The sequence below is a fragment of the Astyanax mexicanus genome, chromosome 6 (genome assembly GCF_023375975.1).
Source record: "Astyanax mexicanus isolate ESR-SI-001 chromosome 6, AstMex3_surface, whole genome shotgun sequence".
Lineage (NCBI taxonomy): Eukaryota > Metazoa > Chordata > Actinopteri > Characiformes > Acestrorhamphidae > Astyanax > Astyanax mexicanus.
The window spans coordinates 18,405,104-18,420,089 of NC_064413.1; the positions used below are offsets into that span (position 1 = coordinate 18,405,104).

The 14,986-nt window shown below is 38.9% G+C and overlaps 2 protein-coding genes across 3 annotated transcripts; one reads left to right on the top strand and one right to left on the bottom strand.

Moving 5' to 3' along the window:
* Nucleotides 1-6,119, top strand: LOC111193422 (sodium-dependent neutral amino acid transporter B(0)AT2). The gene is made up of 12 exons (XM_022674145.2): nt 1-214; nt 889-1,179; nt 1,982-2,139; nt 2,253-2,379; nt 2,565-2,746; nt 3,118-3,228; nt 3,437-3,678; nt 3,772-3,961; nt 4,370-4,562; nt 4,696-4,855; nt 4,987-5,149; nt 5,316-6,119. Exons 2-12 carry the CDS (start codon nt 900-902, stop codon nt 5,622-5,624), a joined length of 2,115 nt encoding a protein of 704 aa, XP_022529866.2. The 5' UTR covers nt 1-214; nt 889-899; the 3' UTR covers nt 5,625-6,119.
* Nucleotides 6,120-6,217: 98 nt separating this feature from the next.
* LOC111193387 (uncharacterized) lies at nt 6,218-12,823 on the bottom strand. 2 transcript variants are annotated; one of them, XM_049480711.1, is made up of 10 exons: nt 12,575-12,823; nt 12,242-12,289; nt 12,018-12,140; nt 11,829-11,876; nt 11,596-11,718; nt 11,340-11,450; nt 11,146-11,217; nt 10,322-10,579; nt 9,945-10,028; nt 6,218-9,801 (listed from the first exon to the last, which is right to left on the bottom strand). In XM_049480711.1, the coding sequence occupies exons 1-10, from the start codon at nt 12,608-12,610 to the stop codon at nt 9,745-9,747; spliced, it is 960 nt and encodes a 319-aa protein (XP_049336668.1). In that variant the 5' UTR covers nt 12,611-12,823; the 3' UTR covers nt 6,218-9,744. The 2 variants fall into 2 exon arrangements, with proteins under 2 accessions (XP_049336668.1, XP_049336669.1); XM_049480712.1 differs by lacking the exons at nt 11,596-11,718; nt 11,829-11,876.
* Between the last annotated feature and the right edge of the window lie 2,163 nt (nt 12,824-14,986).

Here is a 14,986-nt window from a genome sequence, read left to right on the forward strand (position 1 = left end):
TTCTGGAAGCAGCAGAAGCACTTCTACCTGCCGCGTTGGTGACGTAACGCGTTGTAAACACACGTGACTGACCGATTCGAACTTCGTTACCATGGTTGCACCAAGGCAGCGTCAGAACATATGACGTCATTAGAACGGGAGTATACATGATCACAACTTGCTACAACATTTCAGTAGCTTTAGGATACTGAAGTGAGCAGAGCTGTGATTATCGGTGAGTACTGTACAAACACTGCATGCAGGCTTTTTTAAAGTTTCTCTAGGACCTAAATCATTCCTCTAAATCATTCCTCTCTAACGATCACTCAACACAGCAGAAAGAATAAAAAAAAATCTTTTTTAAATAAAAAAATTATTTTCTAAATAAAACACAGAAAGGTTTCACACACTTCTAAATAAATCTAGCATGGTCAGCTCAAGCTGATTAAGAAGACTGGGCAGCTTAGGTTTGGCCCAGTAGGGTATGTTTTTATTTTTTATTGATAGTTTAGCTGGTATAGCATTATAAACTTGACCAAACTAGATAACCAGTATAGCTAAGCTAAACTGGTTAACCAGTTTGCATGACAGTTTAGGGTATGTTTTCAACTAGATAACCAGCTTTTTAACCACCTTAACCATCAAAGTCCAGCTCAAAGCCACCAGCAAATAGAGGGCTTGATCTGGTAGCTGTAGCTCATTTACCTTCCTTGTTTTTGTACAAGAAGTTTGATTGCTGTTAGCAGACAGAAAATCTTCAGCTTATGCATGTACAAATTGGAATGAATAGGGAGAACGAGGGATGACAAACAACAAAAAGATGAGTGTGGTTTTGTGAGGCTGTGGATTAGACCTTAGTTACGATGGATCATTAAGTTTAATGTGTTTAACCTTTTCATTTCTAAACAGGTAAAAAGATAATGGCTAATAACAGCAAAGAGATCATCAAAATCAACATCTCTGAAGAAGACTTGCTGTCCACCGAGGACTCTTGTGCCGACTCTTTTGATAAGAGCTCCCTGGTCCTGAGTGCACCTGCAGAGGATGCACCGAGCCAGGCCGAGGAGGGTACACTGATTGAGGAGGACGAGAGACCCGCGTGGAGCAGCAAGTTCCTCTACATCCTCGCACAGGTGGGCTTCTCGGTGGGACTCGGCAACGTGTGGAGGTTCCCCTACCTGTGTCAGAAGAACGGGGGAGGTAAGTCAGGCTTCTGTTGGAGCTACAGTCTAATCTCTTCACAGCCTATGGTTGAAATTTATTGGTGGAAATGTGTGCAGGTGTTTTTTTTCTTAATACAGCTCTTCTATTCTTTAGAAGAAGCTGAGATTAATATAAATGGTCAGCACTGAAGTCATGAAACCATTAGCTCTGGGTCGTTTGCATATCTAGTCTGAACATATCTGACAGGAACCAAGCTTTATTTTTAGCATGTAGGCTAAAATGTGTAGCACAGAAACACATGCTGTCTGTGGAGTGAGGATCTTGTGAATAACGACTGACTCTCTTATTTACAATGTTCAGTCTTCACTGTCATGCAAAAATATCCACAAATGCAACATAACAGGAGAAGTAAAACATCAACCTGCCTTTAAATGGAATCAGAGTAAAAATATTGAATTCCAGTAAATTACGGAGCATGTTTTATGTGATCTTTCATTACTACATTTTGACACAATATAAAGAACTGCCAGATACACTGTATGTATAAATGTGTACACATATAATAGGTATAAAATAGAGACACAAGATTTTTGCATGACAGTTCTGATACAGATAAGCATTTAAAAATGTTATTATGATTTTATCCATGATTTGTCACAGAATATTAATTTAATTAATACAATACTTTTTAAGGGATTGACACCAACAGTAAAAATCTGTTGTATGTTTCTAACACTGATTCTTTTATTGCCATTTAAAAACCTATTATCAAAAGCTTAGTTTTAAGGAAGAAAAAGTGTGATTATATATCTGTATATCTGCTTATTCCCCCCAATAGGAGCATTCCTGGTGCCCTACATCATCCTATTATTTTTGATTGGCATCCCACTGTTCTTCCTGGAGCTCGCCGTGGGGCAGCGGATCCGTCGTGGCAGCATTGGGGTCTGGAACTACATCAGCCCTCGCCTGGCAGGCATTGGCTTTGCCAGCGTTTTGGTGAGTTTTGTGCAGAGCTCTGGTATATTTGGCTGTATTTTGTGCTGTATTCAGTGCTCCTGACCTGGATGTCACATAATTAACTGTTTTATGTGTGTCCTCTGACATTGCAGGTTTGCATCCTCATTGCCCTGTACTATAACGTCATCATCGGCTGGAGTATCTTCTATTTCTCCCAGTCTTTTCAGGAGCCCCTGCCTTGGAATAAGTGCCCTCTTATCACCAATGCGACAGGCACATGTGAGATGATTTTCAAGATGTTGAGAGATAATAGTTTTAACATTGTTAATTTGAAAAAAGATTAAGTTACAATAGTATCTATGTAAACACATATATTAAGTAAAGTACATAATCTCCATTCAATCTTAATACCTAAACTCCACCTTCATACTAGATCTAACACTATAACTGCTCTTGTTATACAGACATAGTGCCGGAATGTGAAAAGAGCTCTGCTACCACCTACTACTGGTATCGTGAAGCTCTGGACATTTCCGATTCCATCTCAGAGAGCGGGGGGCTGAACTGGAAGATGACCCTCTGTCTGCTGGGCGCATGGTTAATCGTGTGTCTGGCCATGATCAAGGGCATTCAGACTTCAGGGAAGGTAAGAGTAAAAATGGTACTGAATAAGTGTGAAACCAGTAAAATATTTCTAATCCATAAATCATGTTTCTGATAAATTGTAGACCTGAAAAACTAAGAAGGGCATTTCCAATATTCAAGTCTTAGCAGGAATTCTGTATGATGCTTTTGGTCTGTGTCTACAAGCTTAAATCCTCTCTCCACAGAGAACATCTTTCCTCAGAAAAGACCAAAATAATAGTTTCTGTGCCAGTTCGTACAAATGTTTAATAAAATCAGTACTTAGATCATGAAAATAATTGCCTTTAAATTCAGTGAAAATGATAAAATCCGACATTCCTGGAGAATGTTTTAATATTTGATGGCTAACGAAATGTTATTTGATTATTGCAGGTGGTATACTTCAGCTCCCTGTTTCCATATATGGTGCTGTTTTGTTTCTTGGTGAGGGCCTTGCTCCTGGAAGGGTCTGTGGATGGAATTGTCTATATGTTCACCCCCAAGGTAAAACCATAAAAACACAAGGACACTATGTCTGTGAATCAGTGAAATAGATCCTCACTCTAAAAACTAAATACACTCTAATAACTTACATATTCATAAAATAGCAAAAAGGTTGCACCCCTGGTCCAATTGCATATATTTTTAATTAAAAGGAACAGTTTAGGTTGTGGGCTCAGTCTGATACGAGTGTTTGTGTGTTTTTTGTCAGCTTGATGTCATGCTGGAACCTACAGTGTGGCGAGATGCTGCAATTCAGATCTTCTTTGCTCTGGGCCTGGGGTTTGGTGGAGTCATCGCCTTTTCCAGCTACAACAAACGGGATAACAACTGCCACTTTGACGCCGTGCTCGTCTCGTTAATCAACTTCTTCACTTCTATATTAGCTACGCTGGTTGTGTTCGCAGTGTTGGGCTTTAAAGCCAACATTGTGACCAACAAATGCGTCGAGCTGTGAGTCCCACCTTTTTACTGAAGCCTTTATATCCATTGCCATGTAACTGGTCCCACTAACTAAAAATATTTCCTTTTTTTACTAAATTTCAGGAATACGCAGAAGATAGTTAGTTATTTGGGTAATGAGATTAGTTATGACCTGATCCCACCTCACATCAACTTCAGTCGAGTGAGCCAGGAGGACTACCAGCAGATGATCGGGTTAATTCGTGGTGTAAAGGAGGACGATTTCTCCCAGTTGGGACTGGACAGCTGTGATATAAAAAAGGAGCTGAACCAGGTAAGCAGAAGTTAAATATTCCTTTCTACAGTAGACACAATTATAGTAGGCAGTACCTGAACTTTACTTGGACCCTTGGAGATGGAGGTGGGGTGGTGATTACCAGCATCCTGACTTCAGTAACTTGTCTCTTGTTGTTAAAATCAATGCCTTCACTGGACAGTAGAGACTTTTTTTGATGTTGTTGTTTTATGAAGAAACAATGCATGAGCAGGTGTCCCAATACTATATATATATAGTGTAGCTAAAACACTGTACACTATAAAGAGACATAAAATTATTATTTTTAAATGGTCTATGACCCAAATATTGTAGGAAATATGTGCATAATTTATTTCTTCTGCATTATGTCTTTCTCTCTAACTCACTCCCTCTCTCTCTCTCTCTCTCTCTCTCTCTCTCTCTCAGGCTGTCCAGGGTACAGGGCTGGCCTTCATTGCTTTCACTGAGGCCATGACCCACTTCCCTGGCTCACCCTTCTGGTCGGTAATGTTCTTCCTCATGCTGATCAGTCTGGGCCTGGGCAGCATGTTTGGCACCATGGAGGGTTTCATCACGCCCATCGTGGACACTTTAAAAGTCCGCAAGGACTTTCTCACAGGTCAGTCTGAAAGCTAAGCCAACCACCATATAATTTTGAATGTTTGGTTTAATACCTCACATTTGTGTAACTTCAGTAAGTCTACTCTATTTAGCGCTGTTAGTCACATGTTCTTATTTCACTCTTCTTACAGTGGGCTGCTGTATCTTGGGGTTCGTTACTGGCCTGATGTTTGTTCAGCGATCTGGAAGCTATTTCGTGACCATGCTGGATGGATACTCGGCAACACTGCCCCTTCTTTTCGTTGTGTTTCTGGAAAACGTGGCTGTGGCCTGGGTCTATGGAACTGACAAGTATGTTACATATTTTTTACATACATACGTAGCTGTTACTGATGAGTTTAACTTTGTTCTAGTTAGTAAATTCCTTTCCTCTTACACCAATGAGCTCAATCATGAAAATCTGACTGTGTGTTTTCCCTCAGGTTTTATGACGAATTGAAGGACATGCTGGGCTTCAGACCATTTCGTTACTACTATTACATGTGGAAGTATGTGACTCCTCTGCTGCTCCTGGTTATGCTGGTGGCCAGCCTCATTCAGTTGGGTCTGACCCCTCCCACTTACAATGCTTGGAACCAGGAACTGGTAAGTCCTGCAGTGCTTCTATTAAGATAATTACACCAATCTGTTGTACTAACAGCCTGTTTACTTTACACAAACTCTCTCTTAGCTCTCTTAGCTCATTTACTGTACTGAGGCATAAGGTTGTTTTCCCAGAATAATCCCTTTTTTCTGTGTGTTTGTGTGTCAGGCTCATGAGCAATCCCTCAGCTTCCCACCGTGGGCTCTGGCAGTCTGCATCATGCTGATGATAATCACCATCCTGCCTTTGCCTGTAGTCTTCTTTCTGCGATCCTGCAACATCATCAAAAACAAAATCCCCATCACGAAAGAGGAGGACGAAATGGGTGACGCCAGTCAGGGAGAGACTCCCAGTGAAGCATCGTCATCCATGCCTTCCAGCAGCAGCTCCCGCAAGGAGAGCAGCGCCACACAAACCGACCCTGAGACCAACGACCACCACAGCAACAATGATGTGGTGGTCGAAATGTGTGTGTAGTGTGTAGCCTGCTGAGCAAAGATACTTCCAAAAATAAGACTCAGCAATTAGTTTAAATTATAGTTTATGTTTGGACCACAGTCTGCAAAAATATTTTAGTTTAGATCACAACCCATATACAATGTTATGTGTGCTTCTTCAATTGGAGGAACTTGTATTGGTATTGTAGCAGGTGATTTCTGTAAGGATATTTTTAAAGTTAACAAAATGTTATATTTTGTGCGGGTCGACCCGAGGAGGATGGGTTCCTCTTACTGAGCCTTGGTTCCTCCTAAGGTTTCTTCCTCTTAATATGAGGGAGTTTTTCCTTGCCACTGTTGCCGCCATAATCTTGCCACTGTTGGCATCACTGTGGTGCTCGCTCATAAGAGGCTTGGACCCGTTTCTCTTTTTAAAAGTAAGGAAAACAATATCAAGCCTCCAGTTAAAGAATCCACCCAGTTATAAAAAAATACTCATGTTTTCACTTAAAGATAATAAAACTTTTTGCAGACAGTTTGGAGTTTGTTTGTTTTTTTAGGTAAGATGTTTAAAGAATGGTGCTTTAAAGGTCGGGAAGCAAATGTACCAGTGCAACCTTTCTATTGATCTAGACATCCTGAAGGACTGGATGAAATGTATATTTTCTTATCTAATGTAAGGGCATTATGTATGTCAGGTTTGCATTGTAGATTTAGAGCTGCTGAATTGCTACAGTATCTGGTTCTTTAGCACTGTATCATGGTGGTGAAGCATGGCCACACCAGCCAACAACCTAAACCAGTGTGTAGCACTTATGTCACTGGATTCATCTCCACAATTGACAAGTTATGGTTAGGAAACTAACCAGATTGGTTAGTCATAAACAAACCTCTGGCACCTTTAATACATTAAACTACACACATTTAATTTTTGGACTTTAGAAAAAAAAAATCATTAATCTTCTCTGTCTGCTTTCCTGGGATTTGCCTGAACTGCAGCACTAGTCTCCCAAGAGAAGTCTTATTTTCAAACTGGCATTAAAATGTTATTAGTTATATATTTTATGCATTCATTTACTGATATTTATTGCTGAAATCATACAAAAGCTAAGTATGCTCTCTGTACAAAGTTGCCATATGAGAGAGAGAGAGAGATTAGGTCAATGAGCTTTTCAAACAAATTCTGTGTTCCAATAATTACTGCTAAAGCAGGGGTGTCCAAACTACGGCCCGCGGGCCATATGAGGCCCATTTCCTGTTTTGGAGTGGCCTGCGAGGTATTTTAGAAATAGAATGAGACCTGGCCCGCTGTTAAGCAGGTTTTTATAATCTGCGCATTTCTAGCTCAGAAAAACGGGGCAAAAGAGTCTAAAAGCGGACAGAGTGCGCATTTCTAGCACAGAAAAACGGTCCAAAAGAGTCTAGTAGCGGAGAGGGTGCGCATTGCTAGCGCTGAAAAACGGGGCAAAAGAGTCTAAAAGCGGAGAGGGTGTTATTTAAAAAAAGCATTATTTAAAGTGGTATATTTCATTATTTGTTTTATTACAGTGTGTGGCCCATGACTTCAAATATATTTCTCCTTCTGGCCCCCAACAAAAAAAGTTTGGACACCCCTGTGCTAAAGGTATTCAAATCAATAAAACAACAAGGGGGCCCAAATTTATGCACCTGCCTAATTTTGTTTAAATAATTATTGCACACTTTCAGTTAATCCTGTAAACTTCATTTCACTTCTCAAATATCACTGTGTTCATCTTATGCGTTATATGATCTATTTAACTGAAATTGCTAATCCCAACAACCAAAAAAAAAAACATGAAAATAATCAGGGGTCCCCAAACTTTTTCATACTGCTGTACATACACAAACACATGCACATACACACACACGTACATACAAACACAAACACATCAATAATTTGGGTCAGGGCCCAGTAGCATGGAGACCAAGACGACTGGAGACCCATTCCTGTTGAAGCCTTCATCCACCTTTCCAGCCCTTGTGACGCACCCATCATCCTCTGCCTTCCACTGAAGCCTTCTTCAGATCGCACTTTGTCTGGAACCTCCCCCTCGAGTTTACCGCCATGGGTGACCCTACCAGGAACCTAAGTTCCAGACGGCATTGCTCTCAGGTTCACTGGAACACACAAGATTCTCCACCAGCGGCAAGGTGGCGATCCATGGAGAACACACATTCATACACACATACACACACACACGCACATGCACATACACATATAGATACAAAAACACACACACACACACTTAGACACAAATACACACATACAAACACACAAATACATACATACAAACACATGCATGTACATATACAAACACACATACACAAAAAACACACCTGCACAGACACACATACATATAACAAACATGTTGTACAAGCACACATGCATACACACACAATTTCAAACACACACACATATACGTACACACACATGCACATACATACACAAACACACATATTTACACACAAACATAAACATACATACATACACACATGCACATATGAGATCGCACTTTGTCTGGAACCTCCCCCTCGAGTTTACCGCCATGGGTGACCCTACCAGGAACCTTAGTTCCAGACGGCATCGCTCTCAGGTTCACTGGAACACACAAGGTTCTCCACCAACGTCAAGGTGGCGATCCATGGAGAACACACATTCACACACACACATACACACATACACATGCTAGGGCTGCAACAATTAGTCGATATAATCAAATGTCGATTCTTTAAATTTGTCGACTACAAATTTAATTGTCCACTAATCGTTAATTTGTAACAGTACTGCATTACACCAAGTGCTGGGGACAGAAGCACAATGGGATATGGGTAAATGTTTCATTTACAGTTTACACTCAACTTAGTCTGTGTCTCCAAAAGTGCCTGAACACAACATATTAAAGATTTACTCTCTAAATATCAGTACTTTACACATTTAAACATCTGGACATTTAAATGCCTTTTAAATCTCGTGTTTAGCTGTTTTTCTGTTGTTTTTAGAGATGGAGAACATGGCGGAAATAATCGCTGACTAATCGGCTAATTGACAAAATTATCATCAGATTAGTCAACTACCAAAATAATCATTGGTTGCAGCCCTAACACACATACACACAAACAGACACACACACATACATATATGCATTCATACATACACATGAACATACATAGAACAACACACATAAACACATACATACATACACACACACACACACACATACATACAAACACATACACACACAATTTTAAACACACATGTACATACATGCACACACATAAATAAACACACATACATACACATACACACACACGCATACACACACATACATATACAAAAACACATACACACATACTGACATACATACACACATGCATACATACATGCATATAAAGACAAAAACAGTTGTGTATGTGTATTTGAAATTGTGTGTGTTTGTGTATGTATGTGTTTGAAACTGTGTGTGTATTAATGTGTCTTTGTAAATGTATGTGTGTGTACGCATGTGCATGTGTGTATATATGTGTGTTTGTTTGAAATTGTGTGTGTGTGAGTGTATTAGTGTGTTTGTGTATGTGTGTTTGTGTGTGTTTGTGTATGTATGAGTGTTTGTGTTTTTCTATGTGAATCCTTCTCCTATCTCTGTATCTATGTAACTAATGCAACTGTGGTTAAATCTACAGCCCCGCCCATTCACTTCCCCTATACTCTACTCTTACTCACTTATATTACACTACATGAGAACCATAAACTCATACACCTATCAACTACGCTGCTGTGGCCATTTACCATCCAATCAGCAGCATTTATCCCAAACACGAAACACCCACCCTTCACTTCTCCTACACTGATCCTTCACTACGCCTCAAGCTCTTCACAGGGGTCATCCGCTGAGTACCTCCCTTCATAAGCGTTACGCTGAACACCTCAGGAAGACTCAGCAGTGAAATCTGGCATCCCAGACTCACCCCCCTCCAAGCTCACGACATAGGATATCACAGAATATTACCCATGACCTCCATACCACTATTAAATTCTATTACACTATTAAATGTATGTATATATGTAGGTATGTATGTAGGTATGTATGTGTGCATAGTGTTTAAGAGCTCTACAGCCAGATCCTCTACAGACCACCTTTTCAGCTCTTTCTTGCTGTCCACCTGAAGCAGCTGAGCAGGTGCTGTAGCCATCCTGTCTGCAGGAAAAGAAACAAACGAACAAAGAATTAAGTAAGACATGGTGTAAAAACATTGACACATATACATGCATGAGCAATACAGCACAACAAAACAGCTCATTTTTATGATCCTTTTGCTTTAAGTAACACTGAAATCTGACCTTTCTTTTCGGAGCTGTCTCCCTTCGCTCATCACAGCCCGGCCTGTGATCCTCCACCTCCAGGACCTCCAGGTCGTCCTCGTCCTTCAAGAGACAGAGACACAGAATTGAAGGGGAACTGGTGTTCACCTTCACTGTTGTAGACATTTTTCTAATACTTTTACTGCATAAAGCTTGTTAAATATTTACATATTTTTTTTACAAGTTACACATAATAAAATGCTTATCAGTATTGCTGTAAATGCAGGGATTATGCCTAAAGCATTGGACTTAATTATACCATAAATTAACAATTATTTTTATAAAATGAGATACAGTAAATGGGATATACAGGGAATCTTCCATAGCTGACAGCAGGATTTAGTCCAAACTCTTACCTGTGCAGCTGGCACTGGCTCCAATTCAGGCTTTGTGCCCTGAAGGTCCAGCCTGTGAGTTGGTTCCGCCTCTAGAACCTGCACCAGGACGCGGCGAGAAGACCTGGAACGACACACAATGGAGGTCTTTAAGTTAGTGGCAAGGAGTTTGAGGGATCTGCTCTTTGTGTTAGTGGTAAGTGATGGTGCAGTGTCTCCCTGGCTGGATGGCTGTGGATGAGAGGTGGTGGTGAGTTCTGGAGCTGGAGCTTCTTGGCACTGTCAATGTAAAAACGAAACAAGCTAAGATTCAAGATTCAAGATTTTTATTGTCACGTCACAGAGTACAGGTGTACATGTGAGTGAAGAAATTGGGTGCAGATCCCCACCGATGTGCACAGTATACTCAATAACAATACACATAATAACACTTTACACTATAGACAAATATTGCACAGAACAAATATTGCACAGATATCTAGAGTGTGTGTGTGGAATTAAGGAAATATTCCAGTAGGTGACAGAATAACTATGAGTAAGTGCAGCAGCAAATATATAACCAGGCACATAGAAGCAGAAAGACATAACTAAATCATTAATAAAAATATACAAATATCTATGTATATAAAAAGTGTAAGTGCTTACTGTATGTGTGTGAAGTTATTGTGATGTTATTAAAGACAATATATAAAAATTCATTTAAGCATCCAAATGAATTTCAAGGTGTAATGGTTTTAAAACCCTTAAAGAACCACTTATTAAATAAAAACAGTGTACTCATTACTTTCAAACACCTTTCTCACAGCCTCTTATATGTGCTGCTTTAAATAACACTGAACTCTAACCTGTATTTTAGGAGGTGGCTCCAACATCTTCTCTCTGCCATTGTCCTCCACGTGGTCCGAGTCACACAAAGCCTAGAAGAAAACAGAGAAAGAAAAAAACAGGTTTCCTAATGAACTGTAGATCTATAATCATTTGAAGATAGTAGAGAGGCAGAGGTTAAATAGATTATATAGGATTAACTGCAAACTCTTACCTGTGCAACTGGACCTGGGACATCAGGCTTAGTAGAGTCCAGCCTGTGGGCGGGGGCTGCCTCCATTACTGGCACCAGGACTCTCCCACCATGCCGCCTGGGCGAGGAAAGCTGCAATGGAGTGGAAGATGAAGACTTTAAAGACTCATATTAATAGACATTTAACAGATTTAAGGTGGTATATGGTTTTGGAAGCAGCTGTATGACTGTGATGCTTTTCTGCATCTTAATTAATTGTTTATTGTGCTTTTCTCACCTTCTCGATGAAGGCCCTCAACTTCCCCTCGAGGAACTCGTGCTGAACCCTCCTGAGCTCCTTCCAGGGGTCTGGACCCTCACCCTGCCACTGCAGACAGGTGTCCCTCAGCTCCTCAGTGCCCTTCAGGAACATGGAAAGAAACACAACTCAGGATTATATACACTGCAGTATAAACTAAACATGCTGCTTTTTTTACGCAGATCAACAAAAACAGTTTGATAGAGACTCACGCAAAAAGGCAGGAGAATGGGGGGGTTGCATGCGCAGTGAGACTCCACCTACAATAGAAAATAAATTCCAACCATTTTTAAAAACATAAATCAACATATGTTGACATATGCAAGCATTTACAGTGTGTGAAACACGTGACTGTGATGCTCCTCTGCATCTTAATTAATTAATGATTTTGCTTTTCTCACCTTCTGGATGAGGGCCCTCAACTTCCCCTCGAGGAACTCGTGCTGAACCCTCCTGAGCTCCATCCAGGGGTCTGGACCCTCACCCTGCCACTGCAGACAGGAGTCCCTCAGCTCCGCAGTGCCCTTCAGGAACATGGAAAGAAACACAACTCAGGATTATATACACAATATATGCAATATAAACTAAACATGCTGCATTTTTAGGCAGATCAACAATAACTCACGCAAAAAGGCAGGAGGATGAACTGGTCTCCTGACCCACCGGAAGCCCCCTGTAATAGAAATACATGAAAAACGTATTACAATAATTTTCAAAAATCTGATATAAAACATATACAAGCATTTACTGTTACTGCTGACACTTATACTGTAAAAACAGCTCAGTAAACATTTTAGAGCTTATTTAATGATATCTGTGAACACATAATGCTATGCTAACTAGGTTAAGCTAGTTACTCAACTACTCAACCACTTTCTCAGACTCTGCCTGCAGAACTAACAGCTGTTTTATCTTTTCACTGTAAATTTGGTGTAAAATTAGATAATGGTTTACTTACCTCCAGAAGATAGTCTTCACTCCGCCAAAACTCCATGTCTGACCGCGGGGTGTCAGTATACCCACACCGGTTTCGACACCTGAAAAACAAAATATGTGTGATTAATAACAGAAAATACAAGTAATATAACAATAATATAATAATTAAAACACAATACAGTTAATAAAACAGTAAATATTAAAGAATAAACGGGTCTATTATCCAAAAAAATCGCTGGATCTCCTCAGTGAAAAGCTGCTGCTGCTGCCGCTGTTCTCCAATTTAGGAACTCTGTAAACATAACAACCATCCAATCGTCGCGCTGAACGAGGGCGCGCGCCGCGTCACTTATGTAGCCATAGAAACGCGTATATTATGTTTTTATTTATTTTTTTCCTTATTTCTTATTTTTTAAATGCTTTGCGTGTCTAACTGTAAAATATGTATATTTATAACACAGTCGTTAGTACAGTTATCTCAATTAAAGGGCAATTATATGTTGTGGTGAACCCTGGTAGCAAATAACATTAAATACATTAAATAAACTTTATTTAAAAAAAATAAAATTACTTGACTTCAGCTTGTATAAAAATAACAATAACAACAACAACAACAATAATAATAATCATTATTATTATTCAAAATATTTAAATAATTTAATCTATGTGCAGGAATAAAAAAACTTTTTTAAATGGGGCTGAATTTCCCATTTTTAAATGCTTTGCATGTCTGAGTGTTAAAATATTTATTTTTATAACACAGTCATTAGTACAGTTATCTTAATTATAGTGCAGTTATATGTTGTGGTAAACCCTGATAGCAAAGAATATTAAATTAATGATTATTAATGATTAATGATTTTTACTTGCAATACAACTGTAATAATAATAACAATACTTATAATAATAATAATAATAATAATAATAATAATAATAATAATAATAATAATAATAATTATTATTATTATTATTATTATTATTATTATGTTATTATTATTTTATTATTATTATTAGTGTATATATTGTTATTATTATTATTATTATTATTACACGAAGAAGAAGTAGAAGAAAAATTATTACTATTATTATTATTATTATTATGTTGTTGTTGTTTTTGTTCGAAGATAATAATTAAATCATTCAAATCGATGTGCAGGAATAAATAAACTGTTTTAAACGGGGCTGAACTTCTCATTTAAAATGCATTAGAAAATGACCCTCACGTTTTTATTACTGTAAAAGACTTATTTTAATAACATGGCCATTATTAAATTGTCTCGGATATAATATCCGAGATAATATCGTATAGCAGCATTCTTAATACGTTTTCATAATAATCCACCTTATAAACAACATAAATGTTGTGGATTTTATATCAATTCAACAACGCTATAAGCATGTGCTACAGAATAGAAAACGCTGCCTGTACGTTCGCGCAGTGAAAAACAGTTGAATATGTGACGGCTTCGGTGTTGTAGTCACACGACATCCGCATAAACTACAAACCCCAAAGTGCTCCGCAGCGCTTCACCGGATGTCGTTGCTGTCCAGGTGAAAAAAAAAACTTGCACACACACCAAAGGATAACGAAACTTTACTTTTATATTAATTAATTTTACTTTTTTCTTTTATTAAATTTAGAGTATTCAGAGGTAAAATGAGTTACAAAAATTGACGGTTACAATATCACAAAAAAATTCACAACATCAAAAACATTTCATATCATATTACAATAATTATTAATATTGCCTCCGCCATGATCTGCTTTCTCTCACTAACTGAACCCGTCTGGGAGGGGGGGGGGGGGAACACTGCCCGCTCACACAAAAAACTGATTGGCTGTCTCACAGACTCTTTGCAGAGAACAGGCCAATCAGAACCCTCTCTGTTTTCTCTCTCTCCTTTCCACACGCGATTAGAGAAAAAAAGTCTGTCGCCTGTGTGCGCGTTTGGGGCACTCGTTCTTAATTCCGGTAGATTATATGTGACTCCCGCAGCTTCAGGGAGACTTGGTTTGTCTGGATTACAAGGCGATGAAAAAAAGTTAAAGAGTTCAGGAGGGGCAAGAACAGAAATGTGTAATTAAAATTCAGTTATTTTTCTTTTTTGCTAGTTATGTTGCTAATAAATGTTATGGGCTAGTTTAAGCTTCTGAAGGGAGGGTTTTAGAGTGACTTTGGGCTGGATATTTTTGTTGGATTTGGCAGCAAACCTGTCTCTGTGATTCTGGTAATTCGAGCATATAAATATATGTAGTTAGTGAACTGTTAGGTGCAGAAATATCAGATAAATACAGTAGCTTATGTAATGGTGTGAATGCAGAAATATCAGATAAATACAGTAGCTTATGTAATGGTGTGAATAAGCTGGAGTTCACGGTTAAAGTAACTCTGTAACTGCTGCGGTTAAAAATGATCATCAGGCGGAACAAAAA